We start from the raw sequence: 19,551 nt of genomic DNA, 5'->3' as shown, positions 1-19,551 counted from the left end.
GGTACTGTACTAACCGAGCTGTGGCTTCAGCTGTCCCCCCTTTTATTTTGAATGCATTCGTGCTGTGCGTCGGCTAACATTGCAGTTGTTCATCTGCCCATCACCAACCATGGCGGCGAACGTGGAATGTCCTGTTATCCCGCAAGTGCTATCGAGGACGTATCGAACGCGGAGAGCACGGCGATTATTGTGTCTGGCTTCGTGTAATCGCACATCCGAGCTGAAAAAAATTAGGGCTACAAATATGATATCAAGGTTCGCAGTTACAGTTCCAGAACTCTCCGTTCTATCGGTTGAATAGGGGCGAAACATGACATGCAAAAGACATTTTCCAGTTTGGTTATAAAGCACAGAGTGTTCTTCAACACAGAGGTTTTAATTATGAGGTTTAATGGCGAATAAGCGACTAGAATATCATGTTCCAGCTGTAAAAATATGCCCAGTTGTTGAGGGAGACCTTAATACCTTTATTAACGAGATCATTCTTGAGAACATTAGAGATTATTAAACAGCTCTACAGCTTTTTGTCAATTCACTGACGTTTCGAATAAATGAATCTGACAGAGAAGAAGAGTACTTACCTATCTTGCACTCGCCATTATTTTCCATTAGCCCCTTCTTGCAAACACACTTTGCCTCTTTGTCTTGTATCGTGCACTCTTTGTAAGGGCCATTTTCGCATTTAAAGATACCTGGATCACAGGTAGCTAGAAGAAAAATGCGCATGGAATGGTAGAGAAAACGGAAACGCTGTGTGCTTTTCTGCATATAACTTCTAAACAAGGTGCTATAGTGAAGCCAGTTCACACAAAGTGTCCGTAACAATGACACAATGACATTGCAACTGCAGTTTTTGAAAGAAGTTTGAGAAAATTTTGAAGCAGCGTTGCGCGGACCTAGGGCTCGAACAATAGATATATGACCTTGCCTGGTTCTCCCTGGGCACACCCGTTAGCCCGTAACAATATATTGTTCACATATAGCGCAGGAAACATAAAACTTTCACTAATTTTACAGCATCCAGCCGAAAAAAAAAAACTGCGAAACCATGTCAGAAATACGACAAAGAAGTTTGTAGTTACGTTTTAAGGACAGAATTTTCTGTTTTTGTTTTGTAGTTTTTGTAGTGCTCTAGTTTTTCTGTACTAATTCTCTGGGGTCGATAGTTCTTCTGCACTGCTTTTTTTTATAATAACTGCGCAAAATTTTGTTTCTGCGAAAAGATTTTTGTTGTTACTACAAGTTTTGGTCAAAAATATTAGATAAATACCTGTTGCGAGGAAAGAGATGACAAAAATTTTTCTGTTGTTTTTCGACTCGAGCTAAACATGACCTGTCAATGAGCAGAGCATTTATGAAGTGTTTCACTGTGATGTTTCCCACCTGTTTAAGACATCAACCAGCCGCTGAGCACACTACTAAGAAATTCAGTTTTTACTGCGAGAGTAACGTTTTGGAAGCCATTGTTTGCATGCGAAGCACGCCACGCGGAAGGATTTTGAATGTCCTCAATTAACCTTAAAATAGTTTGCTACTCGCAGGGTTCTGGATATATGATGTTTTATAGAAACACACTTATGAGGTACTTTGTGTAGGGTTGTCGGCGGTCATGGAAGTGTAATAAAGGAAAAACGTCGAGACCCTGTTGCGCGAAAAATAAAGGACATAAAGAATCGCAGCACACCAGAAAGAAGCCGCATATATGGGGAAGATGTTGCAAAGGAGAAACCGCACGAATGGAATGTGACACTTCGTGGTGACCCAAAATGCAGCGGTGCTAACATGATTACTGTGTGCACAAAGATGCTCTGAAGGATAATCCGAAGTGTTAAAATGTGTCCACATTTTATCTCTATAAAACTAACCTTGGTGAGACATGTGTGCGTCGAAGCGGGGAAATTAGTGTAGCTTACGTTGCGGTAGCGGATTTCTTCTGGGGTGTGATAATTTATTCGGTTCAAAGCAACGCCGTTGATGAAGTGAAATAAAGAAAGAACGCGGCCTTGTCCAAATACTAAATCAGAACAAATAAAATGACTTGGGCGCTTGATGTGTTACTCCCATCTCCTTGTGAATGTCTAAACCAGCTCCTTGTAAATGTCTAAAGGCAAAATATGAGTAAAGAAGGATAACATATTTGCGTACTGTTAGTTTTCGATACATGCGCGTTATGGCGTTGGTACTGGCTATTGGCAGTTAATCTACCAGTGGCGGCCGGTGTGGCATGAAAATTACTTGTGGTTTTGATCCTGACGAGAAATATAATGCAGAGGAAGTTTAACCCTAGACTGATAGGCACTTGCTATGAAAAGCGTGTATGAGTGGCTTATCCCCGGACACGCGCATTTCGTACTTCTTGAGGCGCCGTCGAACTGAACGCCATAGGAGGGGGGGGGGGGGGGGGCATGTATAGGAATCTGTTGCCGTTCGCTGCCTCACTGTCTTCTCGACAACCCTGTTGCAAAATACCACCCCACGCTAACTATATATGAACAAGACTGCGAGAGGACCTGGCTTGTCTTTCAACGACACCATCGAAATGTTCATTAATGTGTAATTCCTGCAGGCGCGCGAAGGTAGCTGCGGTTCGTCGACAAGCAAAGAGGTATGTTGAGCTCCGCGATTCCAGCTACTAATTAGCAGCAGATCACGAACGACGTATTGAAAAATTTATGTCCGAAAAAATTACAGGGGCGGTCTTACTCTCACCCTAGTGTGTTCAGGGCTGCTGCATGCTTGAATTTGAAAGCAATGGCATGCGCTACTTTAAATTCACTTCACGCTGCCGTGTGGTGCAATCATCTAGGGTGATATTTCCGCATTCATGCTACTGTATTGACATTCTTTTCTTCCTCTCAGTTTATGGGCGTGTCATACATCGTCACTCAAGAGTCCCTCTATAACAAGCTATGGCAGTAGGCCTTTTGCAGACTATCGGTACAGGCTCGTTCTATTATGTTTCGGAAAAGCCTAAAGCGCACTGCGATGCCGCTTGAAGGCATGCTTTTGAAGCTTGGAAGACAACTTTTCGGCAAAAACACAGCCACAGGCAAATACACTGATCTATTTTGGCGGCCACAGGGTCTTGTCAACTTTCCTAGGCTTTGAAGGGTGGCGAGAGCTCAGATCAAGTGCAGTTACTGAACACTGCTGATGGACAAGAAATGATTCGTAGCACTGGTTTCATGGATTATATTATCGATGGGCATTTTAATCATTCGCCCAAAGAAGGAGGAGGAGGAAGAGGAGGAGGAAAGGCAGGGGGGTTAACCTGAAGAATAGCCGGTTTGCTGCCCTGCACGGGGGGAAAGGGGTGAGAGGAGAAAAAGATAAAGGAGAGAAGAGAGTTGCAGGAAATTGAAGACGCTATGGAAAGTCACAGCGTTCAGTAAAGTCACAGCCTATCGTGCAGGACAGAAGTCCTCAAAAAGCGGAGCAGTGCCTTGGAGGCTTTCACCACCGACGATCACCGCGGCCGGTGGCCGAGAATAATCGTTTCCGTCAGTGACCCAAACAAGAAGCGGTGTAGTAATCTAAATGAATCTCTACTAATCCGTGCAGTCTCAGGGGCGATAAAATCGTAACCATGAAGAAATGAACCTGAAAGCTGCCGCATGAAAGAAAGCTGGAAGCAGAGTGTTTGCTTGAGAAAACCAGCGGCGGCGAATAATACACTGTGGTGCGAACGGAAGATCGGCGATCACAGAAAGTGCTCATTACTCTCGGCAACAACATCTGTACCTCCAAAATTCATGTTTAATTAACAACAAGCAGCCTAGTTTCTCCAACCTTGCGTTCAGCATCAAAAGCGCCATCATTTGCCCGCCATAGTGTGATATTTTAGGTGAAGATCAATGGCCGCTACTATTCTGTGTGACTAAATAAATACCCCGCTACCTTCGCGTTATCTTTGCGGTCCTGTGGGAGAAAGGCCAAAGTGCGAGTGTCCTTTCAATCGCCGGCCGCTGGAAAAATGCTTGCAATAAATACGTAAGAACAGATTGAGGTACACTGATAGCTGGTCGTTTGTGAGCAGTAGTTTTATATATTTTTATAGTAGTTTCGCAAACATTTGTGGACAGAAAGATGTTTTCTCGCTGCCTGTGTTAAACACGAACAAGGCGTCGCTGCAAGGCAGGAATTCCGCGGGAGCTGATATTGGTGCAGTCGTACACCAATGCATCAGTGCAGTGCTACATTGCAACTGATTCTGTCCTACATCAAATGATACAGTGAAGATGATGCGGACTGCGAATACCGCGATCTTTTAGACAATATGCAAAGCAGCCAGTGCGCCAGTGATTAGCAAGGTGCAGAATTAGACTTAGCTTCAGCGCCGGCTTCGGCAGCACCGAGGAAATAAAATATTCTTGATGAAGTGTTGGTAGCGCAAAGACACAAGGACTCAGCAGAGAAGTGGACGGGAGGAGAATCATGACCTACCAACAGGCCCAAATTGCTACTCTGTTGGAAACATTCTTCAATGTAATTCGGCTGCTTCGAACTGCTTCTTACTCTATCAAAAAGTGACTAAAAATAATGTTGTTCTCCATGGACTGAAAATTTAGTCTCGCTGACGTGATTGCAGAGGAGGCTGTGTTGCCAAACATGAATGAAGAAGAAAATTACCGCTGGCTCCATCTTCAGTGAGTGAGTGCTTTGAATACGCTAACATTACTGGCTGCGATGAGCTATTCAGAGATCTTTGTGTGTTCTTTCTGCGTCACAGAAGCAGCAAAAAAGGTCCGAGTAAAAAAAAAAAAAACACCCACGGCTCGGATTCTAGTCCAGGATTTCCTCGTGGAAAAAGAGTACTGAACCTCATTGCCACGATGAATTTTTTTTTCTTGGTTACCGGGCTTCGGCATAGCACGACATTTCACAAAAACAACAAAAATACATAGCAACAAGAAAAAACTAAATGAGCACTCAGTACACAAAGTACATGTGCACAAAGTACATCTGGCGACGTTATGATCAGCCAGCCACAGATTGGCCTCGTCGTTAAAATTAGAGCAGATGTAACAAGGGCTCTACTCTTGAGGAGCTACTCGGGAGATTCCGCCACATTTTTTTGGATTGCGTCAAATCAATGCATACTTTTACGAAAGAAAATTCGAGCAGGTCTCACATCCGGCTATCATAGCCATGATGAGTGCCGTGGTACTTAATGGATAGAGGAGAACATAGTCTGCGCGGCAAGGTAGCAGAAGTGGCGGCGGAACCATCCATGGCGTGATCCTAGGTGGCGTGAGTGAACATAAGCTGCATGATGTATACAAACTCTGCCTCCGTCGAAGTCATGGAACCTACCGTGCGCTCGCCTATGAAACCTCTGCGCGTCGCCCAGTCGCGTCGGCCTCGCGCCAAAGATGGACCAGGCAAACTGGGTAATACCTTGGCCTGCCTGCCTTAAACACGCCACTGTCAATAATAACAGCAACAAAAGAAAAATAATGATGCGGTGCGAACAAGGAGGTGGTGGCAGTGGTGGCAATGGTGGCGTTAAGAAAGTGAAAAGAAGATAATTGCAATGGCAATCGGTCTAACAATGGGTGGCATGTGACTCACTATTTTGAGTAGGGAATAGTGCTCACCTATGCATTGTCCACTTGTCTCGTCGCAAACTTTTCTTTGGCCTGTGCACTCGTCTTTCTTATCCAGCGTGCACTTAGAGTCTGGAGACTCTACAATGAATTGAAATAGTAAACATGAAATAAGAGGGCTGTAGCTTTTCATGAAATAATTCACATATTTTGAGCATTGCCACTTTTGTAGAATCGTTGAGTATGTAGTGGGAAATTTTTGTGGGAGCTGTTCATCTGCTTTCTGTGATGAAAGTTCTTCAGACACGGGCGCAAAGGCTTCTGTTTTCCTAAAAATCTTTGCTTGGTGTGAGACATAATGTTCAAAACTTCCTTGCTGCCGGCGCTGTGATTTGCCAAAAAATCTGGGCTTATATTTGAGTCCTAATTTGTTTTTATAACGTTCTTCTACTGTAAGTCAGGTATAAACACGACCCCTTAAACAGACTAATCCTGTAGTGAACACTCTCACTATTCAACAGCATTAGTTTTTAAATTATTGGATGCACTCTGGATCTTCTAACAGATATTATCAAAGGTAGAAAAGTTCTAGCAGATATATCATCTATAAAATTTGAAATTTTATCGCTTCTTTGAGGAGATTGTGTTTGCAAACATTTTAGAATATAATTGTAATAGAGAAAAGTTAATTTACGCTCTCAAAATGGTTATTCATACTGAAAATTAGCACAACATAAGAGCTGTACAGGAAAATTTTATCGGTACTAAAACAAGCAACAATTCAGTAATCTAGTGCAATCGTTGGCAAGAAAAAGATTGTGTTCGCGATCTTTGTGTATTACCATTTTATTATAGAAAATTAATTTCTTCGCAAAAGGTTATTCCGGTTGAAGGTTAGCAAGATATAAGACGTAGAAAGGAAGTTTCTATAGGAATTAAACAAGAAGCAATTCCAGTTTTCAAGTGAAAGTGTACCTGATTAAAAGGAAGTTTTCACAATTAAATAAAATGGCAATCAGAAATGCTAGGGGGGTGGGGATGATGTCGTTTTTTTAACATTTATTTTAGCACTTTCTGCGTTTTCATCTGCAGCAAGGATTTTTCCTTAGAATTTGTTTCATACTTCTTTACATTTAAAGTTTGAAAAATGTTGTACGAAACAAAGGCTTAACAGTCTGAAAAGGGGTGGCATGTGAATCAGTATTTGGAGTAAGGGAGAATGCTCACCTATGCATTGTCCAGTTTGTTCGTCGCACACTTTTCCTAGGTTCGTGCACTCATCTTTCCTATCCTTCGGGCACTTGATTTGTGGAGAGTCTATAATAAATAGAAATTTTAAACAAAAAATGAATTCAGCTGTACTTTTTTACGATATACTTCATGTTTTGATCATGACCATTTTCGTAGAAGAATGGTTGGGTTTGTGCAGCGAAATTAACGTGGGAGCTCTTCACGAGATTTCCTTGGTTAAATTTCTCTAGATACCGAAGGAGAGCATGCTAAGTGTATAAGAGTCTGCTTGGTGTAAGAAATATTGTCCATACGTAGCTTGCTGGCGGCGCTGCGGAATTGCTGAAAAATTTGGATTATATTTGTGTCCTGAACATGATTTTAGAATGTTGCATTACTGGAAGTGGGTAGTCAACTCGACCCTTTTCTCAGACTGATCCGAGATCCAGCACTCCGTCTATACGACTGCATTCGTGTTTAAAATATTGGATGTGCTTCCGATCTTGAAGCAGTTTATGTCAAAGGCGGGAAATTTGTCGAAGATATATCTTATATAAATTTTAACTTTTGCTGCTTCTTTGAGAAGATTCTTTTCGGCGTCATTGTGCAATATAATTTTCATACAGGAAACTTATTTGATCCTCTGGAATGGTTATTCGGAGTGAAGGTTAGCACAATATAAAAACTGGATAGAAAATTTTTATAGGCATTAAACAACACGAAATGGCAGTTTTCAAGTGCAATGGTCCTTTCATTACAATGGAATGTTCACCATGAAAGAAAAGGCAATCAGAAATGGTAAGAGGGGCAGGAGGGTCGTATATCGTAACATTTAGTTTAGCCCTTTTTGCATTATTCATCTGCAGCAAGAAGATTTCTTCAGAATTTGTGTCATACTTATTTACATTCAAAGTTCGAAAAGGCGGTAGGAAACAAAGGCTAATCAGTCTAAGAAGGAGTGGCATGCAAATCATTATTTCGAGTAAGGAAGAATGCTCAACCTATGCACTGTCCAGTGTTCTCGTCGCACACTTTTCCTTGGTTTGTGCACTCGTCTGTCTTATTCCTCGGGCACTTGGCGTCTGGAGAGTCTATAATGAATTGAAAGTTTAAACAATGAAATGGACTGAACTGTAGCTTTTTACGATATACTTCACATTTTGAGCATGACCGATTTTATTGAATGGTTTGCTTTGTGCAGCCAAATTAATGTTGGTGCTCTTCGCGAGCTTTCCATGATAAAATTTCTGAAGATACTGAAGGAGAGCATGTTAGATTTATAAGAGTCTGCTTGATGTAAGAAATATTGTCGATAACTTGATTGTTGTCGGCGCTGTGCAAGTGCCAAAAATTCGGAATTATATTTGCCCAGAATCTGATTTTATAACATTGCATAATTAGAAGTGAGGAGTCAACAAGATCATTTCAGCTGCCCATTCTGGCAGACAATATTCTCACTATTGTACTGCATTAGTTTTAAAAATTTTGGGATGTGCTGCTTATCTTGAATCAGATTTTATCTAAGGCTGAGAAGCTGTGCCGGTATATAATAATTATTTTTAAATTTTGTCGCTTCCTAAGATTGTGTTCGCCATCTTTTTGTAATATCAGTTTAATATAGAAAATTTATCGCAACCTCGCAAAGGGTTATTCAGGTTGAAGGTTAGCACAACATAACAGGTAGAAAGGAAGTTTCAATGGGCAATATACAAGAAGCAGTACCACTCTTCACGTGCAATGGTGATTTCATTAGAAGACAATGTTCACCATGAAAAGAATGGCAATTAGAAATGGTAAGAGGGGCACGAGGGTCGTATATCGTAACATTTATTTTAGCCCGTTCTGCGTTATTCATCTGCAGCAAGTATTATTCTTTAGAATTTGTGTCATATTTCATTACATTTAAAGTTAAAAAAATGCGGTACGAAACGAAAGCTAATCAGTCTGAAAAGCGGTGGCATGTGAATCAGTATTTGGAGTAAGGGAGAATGCTCACCTATGCATTGTCCAGTTGTTTCGTCGCACACTTTTCCTAGGTATGTGCACTCGTATGTCTTATTTCTCGGGCACTTGGTGTCTGGAGAGTCTATAATGAATTTAAAGTTTAATCAAAGAAATGAATTGAACGGTAGCTATTTACGATATACTTCACGTTTGGCGCATGACCGCTTTTGTTGAGTAGATGGTGTTGTGCAGCCATATTAATCTCGGAGATCTTCACGAGCTTTCCGTGAATAAATTTATACAGTTCCCAAATGAGTGCATGTAAAATTTCTAAGTCTGCTTGGCGTAAGAAATATTGTCCACACGTTGCTGGCTGCCGGCGCTGTGCAAGTGAAAAAATTCGGTATTATATTTGTCCTGAATTTGATTTTAAACAATGCATAACTAGAAGTGAGGAGTCAATAAGAATATTTGCGTTGACCATTCAGGCAGTCAGCAATCTCACTATTGTACTGCATTTGTATTAAAATCTTCGGATGGGCCCCGTACATTGAATCAGATGTTGTCAATGACAGAAATGTTCTGCCAGATATATAACATAAATTGTTTTTAAATGTTATTGGTCCTTTGAGAAAGTTGTGTTCGGCATATTTGTAAGTTTAATATAGAAAATTTGTTGCATCCTCGCTAAGGGTTATTCAGGTTGAAGGCTAGCACAATATATGAGGTGGAAAGGAAGTTTAAATGGGCAATAAACAAGAACCAATGCCAGTTTTCATGTGCAAAGGTCCTCTCATTAAAAGACAGTGGTCACTATCACATAAAATGGCAATCAGAAATGCGAAGAGGGGCACGAGGGACGTTTTTCTTAATATCTATTTTAGCATTTTCTGCGTTATTCACCTGCAGCAAATACTCTTTTGAATTTTTGTAATACTTCTTTACATTTAATGTTCCTAAAATGCTGTAGGAAACAAAGGCTAGTCAGTCTAAGAAGGGGTGGCATGTGAATCAGTATTTGGAGTAAGGGAGAATGCTCACCTATGCATTTTCCAGTTGTCCCGTCGCACACTTTTCCTATGTTTGTGCACTCGTCTGTCTTATTCTTTGGGCACTTGGTGTCTAAAGAGTCTGTAATGAATTTAAATTTTAAACAGGAAAATGAATTGAGCTGTAGCTTTTTACTTTATGCTTCATGTTTTGAGCATGACTGCTTTTATTTACTGGTTGGCTTTGTGCAGCCAAATTAATGTAGGATCTCTTCACGAGCTTTCCATGATTAAGTTTCTGTAAATGCCGAAGGAGAGCATGTTATTTTTCCTTAGAGTGTGCTTGGTGTAAGAAATACTGTTCATAAGTTCACTGATTCCGGCGCTGTGCAAGTGCCGAAAATTCGGTATTTTGTTTGCCCTGAATTTGATTTTATAACATTGCATAACTAGAAGTGAGAAGTTATAGGACCACTTGCGCTGATCATTCAGGCAGTCAGCAATCTCACTATTGTACTGCATTCGTTTTAAAATCTTGGGATGGGCCCCGTATCTTGAGTCAGATGTTGTCAATGACAGAAAAGCTCTGCCTGATATATCATATAAATTCTTTTTAAATGTTACTGGTCCTTTGAAAATTTGTGTTCGGATTATTTGTGTAATGTAAGTTTAATATAGAAATTTTGTTGCATCCTCGCAAAGGGTTATTCAGGTTGAAGGCTAGCAGAATATATGAGGTGGAAAAGAAGTTTCAATAGGCAATAAACAAGAAGCAATTCCACTTTTCATGTGCAAAGGTCCTTTCATTAAAAGTCAGTAGTCACTATCAAATAAAATGGCAATCAGAAATGCGAAGAGGGGCAGAGGGACGTCTTTCTTAACATTTATTTTAGCACTTTCTGCGTTATTCACCTGCAGCAAATACTCTTCTTTAGAATTTTTGTAATATTTCTTTACACTTAAAGTTCAAAAATGCTGTAGGAAACAAAGGCTAATCAGTCTAAGAAGGGGTGGCATGTGAATCAGTATTTAGAGTAACGGAGAATGCTCACCTATGCATTGTCCAGTTTGTTCGTCGCACACTTTTCCTAGGTTCGTGCACTCATCTTTCCTATCCTTCGGGCACTTGATGTCTGGAGAGTCTAAAATAAATTGAAAATTTAAACAAAAAAATGAATTCAGCTGTAGCTTTTTACGATATACTTCATGTCTTGATCATGACCATTTTCGTAGAAGAATGGTTGGCTTTGTGCAGCGAAATTAACGTGGGAGCTCTTCACGAGATTTCCTTGGTTAAATTTCTCTAAATACCGAAGGAGAGCATGCTAAGTGTATAAGAGTCTGTTTGGTGTAAGAAATGTTGTCCATACGTAGCTTGCTGGCGGCGCTGCGGAATTGCTGAAAAATTTGGATTATATTTGTGTCCAGAACATGATTTTAGAATGTTGCATTACTGGAAGTGAGGAGTCAACTCGACCCTTTTCTCAGACTGATCCGAGATCCAGCACTCCGTCTATACGACTGCATTCGTGTTTAAAATATTGGATGTGCTTCGGATCTTGAATCAGTTTATGTCAAAAGCGGGAAATTTCCCGCAGATATATCTTATATAATTTTTAACTTTTGCTGCTTCTTTGAGAAGATTGTGTTCGGCGTCATTGTGCAATATAATTTTAATACAGGAAACTTATTTGATCCTCCGGAATGGTTATTCGGAGTGAAGGTTAGCACAATATAAAAACAGGAAAGAAAATTTTTATAGGCATTAAACAACACGACATGTCAGTTTTCAGGTGCAATGGTCCTTTCATTACAATGGAATGTTCACCATGAAAAAAAAACGCAATCAGAAATGGTAAGAGGGGCAGGAGGGTCGTATATCGTAACATTCATTTTAGCCCTTTCAGCATTATTCTTATGCAGCAAGTATATTTTTTTAGAATTTGTGTCATACTTATTTACATTCAAAGTTCGAAAAGCGGTAGGAAACAAAGGCTAATCAGTCTTAAAAGGGGTGGCATGCAAATAAATATTTGGAGTAAGGAAGAATGCTCACCTATGCATTGTCCAGTGTTCTCGTCGCACACTTTTCCTAGGTTTGTGCACTCGTCTGTCTTATTCTTCGCGCACTTGATGTCCGGAGAGTCTATAATGAATTGAAAGTTTAAACAAGAAAAACGATTAACCTGTAGCATTTTACGATATACTTCACATTTTGAGCATGACCGCTTTTATTGAATGGTTGGCTTTGTGGAGCTAAATTAATGTTGGTGCTCTTCTTGAGCTTTCCATGATTAAATTTCTCAAGATACTGAAGGAGAGCATGTTAGATTTATAAGAGTCTGCTTGATGTAAGAAATATTGTCGATAACTTGATTGTTGTCGGCGCTGTGCAAGTGCCGAAAATTCGGAATTATATTTGCCCTGAATTTGATTTTATAACAATGCATAACTAGAAGTGAGGGGTCAACAAGATCATTTCAGCCGCCCATTCCGGCAGACAATATTCTCACTATTGTACTGCATTCGTTTTAAAAATTATGAAATGGGCTCCGTGTCTTGAATAAGATATTATCAAAGCCTGAGAAGTTGTGCCTGTATATCATATTTTTAAAATTTGTCGCTTCCTAAGATTGTGTTCGCCATCTTTGTGTAATATCAGTTTAATATAGACAATTTATCGCAACCTCGCAAAGGGTTACTCAGGTTGAAGGTTAGCACAATATAACAGGTAGAAAGGAAGTTTCAATGGGCAATAAACAAAAAGCAATACCACTTTTCACGTGCAATGGTGATTTCATTAAAAGATAATGTTCATCATGAAAAAATGGCAATTAGAAATGGTAAGAGGGGCACGAGGGTCGTATATCGTAACACTTATTTTAGCCCGTTCTGCGTTATTCATCTGCAGCAAGTATTATTTTTTAGCATTTGGGTCATATTTCATTATATTTAAAGTTAAAAAATGCTGTACGAAACGAAAGCTAATCAGTCTGAAAAGGGGTGGCATGTGAATCAGTATATGGAGTAAGGGAGAATGCTCACCTATGCATTGTCCAGTTGTTTCGTCGCACACTTTTCCTAGGTATGTGCACTCGTATGTCTTATTCCTCGGGCACTTGGTGTCAGGAGAGTCTATAATGAATTGAAAGTTTAAACAAAGAAATGATTTGAGCTCTAGCTTTTTACTTTATCCTTCATGTTTTGAGCATGACCGCTTTTATTTACTGGTTGGCTTTGTGCAGCCAAATTAATGTAGGATCTCTTCACGAGCTTTCCATGATTAAATTTCTATAAATGCCGAAGGAGAGCACGTTATTTTTCCTTAGAGTGTGCTTGGTGTAAGAAATACTGTTCATAAGTTGACTGATTCCGGCGCTGTGCAAGTGCCAAAAATTCGGTATTATGTTTGCCCTGAATTTGATTTTATAACATTGCATAACTAGAAGTGAGAAGTTAATAGGACCATTTGCGCTGATCATTCAGGCAGTCAGCAATCTCACTATTGTACTGCATTCGTTTTAAAAGCTTGGGATGGGCCCCGTATCTTGAATCAGATGTTGTCAATGACAGAAAAGCTCTGCCTGATATATCATATAAATTCTTTTTAAGTGTTACTGGTCCTTTGAGAAATTTGTGTTCGGCATATTTGTGTAATGTAAGTTTAATATAGAAATTTTGTTGCATCCTCGCAAAGGGTTATTCAGGTCGAAGGCTAGCGTAATATATGAGGTGGAAAAGAAGTTTCAATATGCAATAAACAAGAAGCAATTCCACTTTTCATGTGCAAAGGTCCTTTCATTAAAAGTCAGTAGTCACTATCAAATAAAATGGCAATCAAAAAAAAAGAAGAGGGGCAGAGGGACGTTTTTCTTAACATTTATTTTAGCACTTTCTCCGTTATTCACCTGCAGCAAATACTCTTCTTTAGAATTTTTGTAATATTTCTTTACATTTAAAGTTCAAAAATGCTGTAGGAAACAAAGGCTAATCAGTCTAAGAAGGGGTGGCATGTGAATCAGTATTTGGAGTAAGGGAGAATGCTCACCTATGCATTGTCCACTTTTCTCGTCGCACACTTTTCCTAGGTGTGTGCACTCATCTTTCCTATCCTTCGGGCACTTGATTTGTGGAGAGTCTATAATAAATTGAAAATTTAAACAAAAAAATGAATTCAGCTGTAGCTTTTTACGATATACTTCATGTCTTGATCATGACCATTTTCGTAGAAGAATGGTTGGCTTTGTGCAGCGAAATTAACGTGGGAGCTCTTCACTAGATTTCCTTGGTTAAATTTCTCTAGATACCGAAGGAGAGCATGCTAAGTGTATAAGAGTCTGTTTGGTGTAAGAAATATTGTCCATACGTAGCTTGCTGGCGGCGCTGCGGAATTGCTGAAAAATTTGGATTATATTTGTGTCCTGAACATGATTTTAGAATGTTGCATTACTGGAAGTGAGGAGTCAACTCGACCCTTTTCTCAGACTGATCCGAGATCCAGCACTCCGTCTATACGACTGCATTCGTGTTTAAAATATTGGATGTGCTTCGGATCTTGAATCAGTTTATGTCAAAGGCGGGAAATTTGTCGCAGATGTATCTTATATAAATTTTAAATTTTGCTGCTTCTTTGAGAAGATTGTGTTCGGCGTCATTGTGCAATATAATTTTAATACAGGAAACTTAATTGATCCTCCGGAAAGGTTATTCGGAGTGAAGGTTATCACATTATAAAAACTGGAAAGAAAATTTTTATAGGCATTAAACAGCACGAGATGCCAGTTTTCAAGTGCAATGGTCCTTTCATTACAATGGAATGTTCACCATGAAAAAAATGCAATCGGAAATGGTAAACGGGGCACGAGGGCCGTATATCGTAACATTTATTTTAGCCCTTTCTGCATTATTCATCTGCAGCAAGCATATTACTTTAGAATTTGTGTCATACTTATTTACATTCAAAGTTCGAAAACGCAGTACGAAACAAAGGCTAGTCACTCTGAAAAGGAGTGGCATGCAAATCATTATTTGGAGTAAGGAAGAATGCTCAACCTATGCACTGTCCAGTGTTCTCGTCGCACACTTTTCCTTGGTTTGTGCACTCGTCTGTCTTATTCCTCGGGCACTTGGCGTCTGGAGAGTCTATAATGAATTGAAAGTTTAAACAATGAAATGGACTGAACTGTAGCTTTTTACGATATACTTCACATTTTGAGCATGACCGATTTTATTGAATGGTTTGCTTTGTGCAGCCAAATTAATGTTGGTGCTCTTCGCGAGCTTTCCATGATAAAATTTCTGAAGATACTGAAGGAGAGCATGTTAGCTTTATAAGAGTCTGCTTGATGTAAGAAATATTGTCGATAAATTGATTGTTGTCGGCGCTGTGCAAGTGCCAAAAATTCGGAATTATATTTGCCCTGAATCTGATTTTATAACATTGCATAACTAGAAGTGAGGAGTCAACAAGATCATTTCAGCTGCCCATTCCGGCAGACAATATTCCCACTATTGTACTGCATTAGTTTTAAAAATTTAGGGATGTGCTGCGTATCTTGTATATCATAATTATTTTTATATTTTGTCGCTTCCTAAGATTGCGTTCGCGATCTTTGTGTAATAAAAGTTTAATACAGAAAATGTTTTGCATCCTCGCAAAGGGTTATTCAGGTTGAAGGTTAGCACAATATAAAATGTAGAAAGAAAGTTTCAATGGGCAATAAACAAGAAGCAATACCACTTTTCAACTGGAATGGTGATTTCATTAAAAGAGAATGTCCACCATGAAAGAAACTGGCAATCAAAAATTCTTAGAGGGGCACGAGGGATGTTTTTCTTTACATTTATTTTAGCCCTTTCTGCGTTATTCATCTGCAGCAAATATTCTTCTTTAGAATTTTTGTAATACTTCGTTACATTTAAAGTTCGAAAATGCTGTACATAACAAGATCTAATCAGTCGGAAAAGTGGTGGCATGTGAATCAGTATTTGGAGTAAGGGAGAGTGCTCACCTATGCATTGTCCAGTTTGTTCGTCGCACACTTTGCCTAGGTTTTTGCACTCGTCTGTCCTTTTCTTCGGGCACTTGTTGTCTGGAGAGTCTATAATGAATTGAAAGTTTAAACAAGAAAATCGATTATCCTGTAGCATTTTACGATATACGTTACGTTTTGAGCATGACCGCTTTTATTGATAAGTTGGCTTTGTGCAGTCAAATTAATGTTGAACGTTTTCACGACGTTTTTATGATTAAATTTCTGTAGATTCCGTAGGAGAGTATGTTGTTTTTCTAAGAGTGTGCTTGGTGTAAGAAATATTGTCCATAAGTTGACTGATGCCGCCGCTGTGCAGGTGGCAAAAATTTGGCATTATATTTGACCTTTATTTGATTTCATAACTTTGCATAACTAGAAGTGAGGAGTCAAAAAGGTCATTTCTTATCACTATTCCGTCATTCAAAATTCTCACTATTGTATTTCATGCATTTTAAAAATTATGGAATGTGCTCCCTGTCTTGAATCAGATATTATCTAAGGCCGAGAAGTTGCGCCTGTATATCATAAAGATTTTTAAATTTTGTCGCTTCCTAAGATTGTGTTCGCCATCTTTGTGTAATAAAAGTTTAATATAGAAAATGCATTGCATCCTCGCAAAGGGTTATTCAGGTTGAAGGATAGAACAATATAAAGGTAGAAAGGAAGTTTCAGTGGGCAATAAACAAGAAGCAATACCACTTTTCAAATTCAATGGTGGTTTCATTAAAAGACAATATCCACCATGAAATAAACTGGCAATCAAAGATTCTTAAAGGGGCATGAGGGATGTTTCTCTTAATATTTATTTTAGCCCTTTCTGCGTTATTCTTCTGTAGCAAATAATATTATTTAGAATTTTTGTAATACTTGTTTACATTTAAAGTTCGAAAATGCTGTACATAACAAGGGCTAATCAGTCTGAAAAGGGATGGCATGTGAATCAGTATTTGGAGTAAGGGAGAGTGCTCACCTATGCATTGTCCAGTTTTTTCGTCGCACACTTTGCCTAGGTTCGTGCACTCGTCTGTCTTATTCTTCGGGCACTTGTCGTCTGGAGAGTCTATATTGAATTGAAAGTTTAAACAAAGAAATGAATTGAACGGTAGCTATTTAAGATATACTTCACATTTTGAGCATGACCGCTTTTGTTGAGTAGATGGTGTTGTGCAGCCAAATTAATCTCGGAGATCTTCACGAGTTTTCCGTGAATAAATTTATACAGTTCCCAAATGAGTGCATGTAAAATTTCTAAGTCTGCTTGGCGTAAGAAATATTGTCCACACGTTGCTCGCTGCCGGCGCTGTGCAATTGAAAAAATTCAGTATTATATTTGTCCTGAATTTGATTTTATAACAATGCATAACTAGGAGTGAGGAGTCAATAAGAATATCTGCGCTGACCATTCAGGCAACCAGCAATCTCACTATTGTACTGCATTTGTTTCAAAATCTTCGGATGGGCCCCGTACATTGAATCAGATGTTGTCAATGGCAGAAAAGTTCTGCCTGATATATCATATAAATTGTTTTTAAATGGTATTGGTCCTTTGAGAAAGTTGTGTTCGGCATATTTGTGTAACGTAAGTTTAATATAGAAAATTTGTTGCATCCTCGCAAAGGGTTATTCAGGTTGAAGGCTTGCACAATATATGGGGTGTAAAGGAAATTTAAATGGGCAATAAACAAGAAGCAATGCCATTTTTCATGTGCAAAGGTCCTCTCATTAAAAGTCAGTGGTCCCTATCAAATAAAATGGCAATCAGAAATGCCAGGAGGGGCACGAGGGACGTTTTTCTTAATATTTATTTTAGCATTTTCTGAGTTATTCACCTGCAGCAAATACTCTTGTTTAGAATTTTTGTAATACTTCTTTACATTTAAAGTTCGAAATTGCTGTACGAACAAAGGCTAATCAGTCTGAAAAGGGGTGGCATGTGAATCAGTATATGGAGTAAGGAAGAGTGCTCACCTATGCATTGTCCAGTTTGTTCGTCGCACACTTTGCCAAGGTTTTTGCACTCGTCTGTCCTTTTCTTCGGGCACTTGTTGTCTGGAGAGTCTATAATGAATTGAAAGTTAAAACAAGAAAATGGATTATCCTGTAGCATTTTACGATATACTTCACGTTTTGAGCATGACCGCTTTTATTGATAGGTTGGCTTTGTGCAGTCAAATTAATGTTGAAGGTTTTCACGACGTTTCCATGATTAAAAATCTGTAGATTCCGTAGGAGAGTATGTTGTTTTTCTAAGAGTGTGCTGGGTGTAAGAAATATTGTCCATAAGTTGACTGATTCCGGCGCTGTGCAAGTGGCAAAAATTTGGCATTATATTTGACCTTTATTTGATTTGATAACTTTGCAGAACTAGAAGTGAGGAGTCAAAAAGATCATTTCTGATCACTATTCCGTCATTCAAAATTCTCACTATAGTACTGCAATAGTGTTAAAAATTATGCGATGTGATCCGTGTCCTGAATGAGATATTATCTAAGGCTGAGAAGTTGTGCCTGTATATCATAAATATTTTTAAATTTTGTCCCTTCCTATGATTGTGTTCGCCACCTTTGTGTAATAAAAGTTAATTATAGAAAATGCATTGCATCCTCGCAAAGGGTTATTCAGGTTGAAGGATAGCACAATATAAAAGGAAGAAAGGAAGTTTAAATGGGCAATAAACAAGAAGCAATACCACTTTTCAAGTGGAATGCTGATTTCATTAAAAGAGAATGTCCACCATGAAATAAACTGGCAATCAAAAATTCTTAGAGGGGCACGAGGGATGTTTTTCTTTACATTTATTTTAGCCCTTTCTGCGTTATTCATCTGTATCAAATATTCTTCTTTAGAATTTTTGTAATACTGCTTTACATTTAAAGTTCGAAAATGCTGTACGAACAAAGGCTAATCAGTCTGAAAAGGGGTGGCATGTGAATCAGTAGTAGTAGTAGTAGTAGTAAAGACTTTTATTCGACCATAATTTATAGGCCGAGCATGTCGACCGCCTGGGCGACCAGAAGCCGCTGTTCTTCTTCCCCTTCAGCGCCAAGCCAGTCGAGCCAGGTGGTGATGGATAGAAAGGGTGGGGGGAAGGAACCCGACTGCTGAGCAGCCGGGCAATAGAAGAGGCAATGGGCCAGGTCCGCATAGATGCAGGGGCAGTTGGGACAGGAAGGGTCCGATCGATAGCGATAGTGGAAGAGGCGGGACGGGGTGATAACTGCATTCATCTGAATGCGCCGAAGAAGGCGAGACTCCGGCACCGTGAGTGATGGATGAGGAGGAGGGTAAAGGCGTTTGTCGAGGCGGAGCTCAAGGTAGACCTCTTTTATGGTGCGGCGAAGGGTGAGCCTCCCACCGTCCTCCGAGGGCTTGGGCCAGGGGATCAACGGTGCCCGGAAAAGTGTGTCGCGGGCGAGCTGATGGGCCAGCTCATTGCCGTCAATCCCTGAATGCCCAGGGACCCAGCGGAGGAAAACGATGGAAGGCTGCAGTGCGGAGACCGCTCGCTCGACCTCCTGTTGGAGAGAAGGGGTCAGGGTGCGTTTCTGTATGTGGTGTATAGCGGCTTGTGAGTCTGAATAGACTGTGTACTCTTGGAGAGAGGGAAGGAGGGCAAATGACTGGAGGGCATGCGCAATGGCGAGGACCTCGAGGGACAATGCGTCTGGAGGGTGTAGATACGGCCCGCTGGTGTGGGTTTCAGGAGAAGGGAGGTGTGGATGGTACAGGGCGTAGCCGCAGGAACCTCGAGGAGCCACGAAGGAGGCATCCGTGTAAGTTACACCCTGGGTATCAAAGAGAGGGGAA

General features: G+C 39.9%; 1 protein-coding gene across 50 annotated transcripts in view; it reads right to left on the bottom strand.

The window, feature by feature from the left end:
• The window catches only part of LOC144136573 (uncharacterized), a 73,944-nt gene that overhangs the window by 22,378 nt on the left and 32,015 nt on the right, over nucleotides 1–19,551 (bottom strand). For 31 of the 50 annotated variants that reach the window (XM_077668977.1, XM_077668981.1, XM_077668983.1 and 28 more), the window contains 14 exons: nucleotides 17,713–17,802; nucleotides 16,715–16,804; nucleotides 15,721–15,810; nucleotides 14,762–14,851; nucleotides 13,758–13,847; nucleotides 12,755–12,844; nucleotides 11,766–11,855; nucleotides 10,762–10,851; nucleotides 9,762–9,851; nucleotides 8,773–8,862; nucleotides 7,778–7,867; nucleotides 6,774–6,863; nucleotides 5,598–5,687; nucleotides 582–707 (listed from right to left, as the gene is read on the bottom strand). In XM_077668977.1, the coding sequence (XP_077525103.1) occupies nucleotides 582–707; nucleotides 5,598–5,687; nucleotides 6,774–6,863; nucleotides 7,778–7,867; nucleotides 8,773–8,862; nucleotides 9,762–9,851; nucleotides 10,762–10,851; nucleotides 11,766–11,855; nucleotides 12,755–12,844; nucleotides 13,758–13,847; nucleotides 14,762–14,851; nucleotides 15,721–15,810; nucleotides 16,715–16,804; nucleotides 17,713–17,802 (1,296 nt within the window). The remainder of the gene's footprint in view (nucleotides 1–581; nucleotides 708–5,597; nucleotides 5,688–6,773; nucleotides 6,864–7,777; nucleotides 7,868–8,772; nucleotides 8,863–9,761; nucleotides 9,852–10,761; nucleotides 10,852–11,765; nucleotides 11,856–12,754; nucleotides 12,845–13,757; nucleotides 13,848–14,761; nucleotides 14,852–15,720; nucleotides 15,811–16,714; nucleotides 16,805–17,712; nucleotides 17,803–19,551) is intronic. The other 19 variants (XM_077668994.1, XM_077669007.1, XM_077668991.1 and 16 more) reach the window with 18 other exon arrangements.

This window comes from Amblyomma americanum, chromosome 6 (genome assembly GCF_052857255.1).
Source record: "Amblyomma americanum isolate KBUSLIRL-KWMA chromosome 6, ASM5285725v1, whole genome shotgun sequence".
Classification (NCBI taxonomy): Eukaryota; Metazoa; Arthropoda; class Arachnida; order Ixodida; family Ixodidae; genus Amblyomma; species Amblyomma americanum.
The sequence above is the reverse complement of the archived record's forward strand: the minus strand, read 5'-3'. Positions and strand labels throughout refer to the sequence as shown.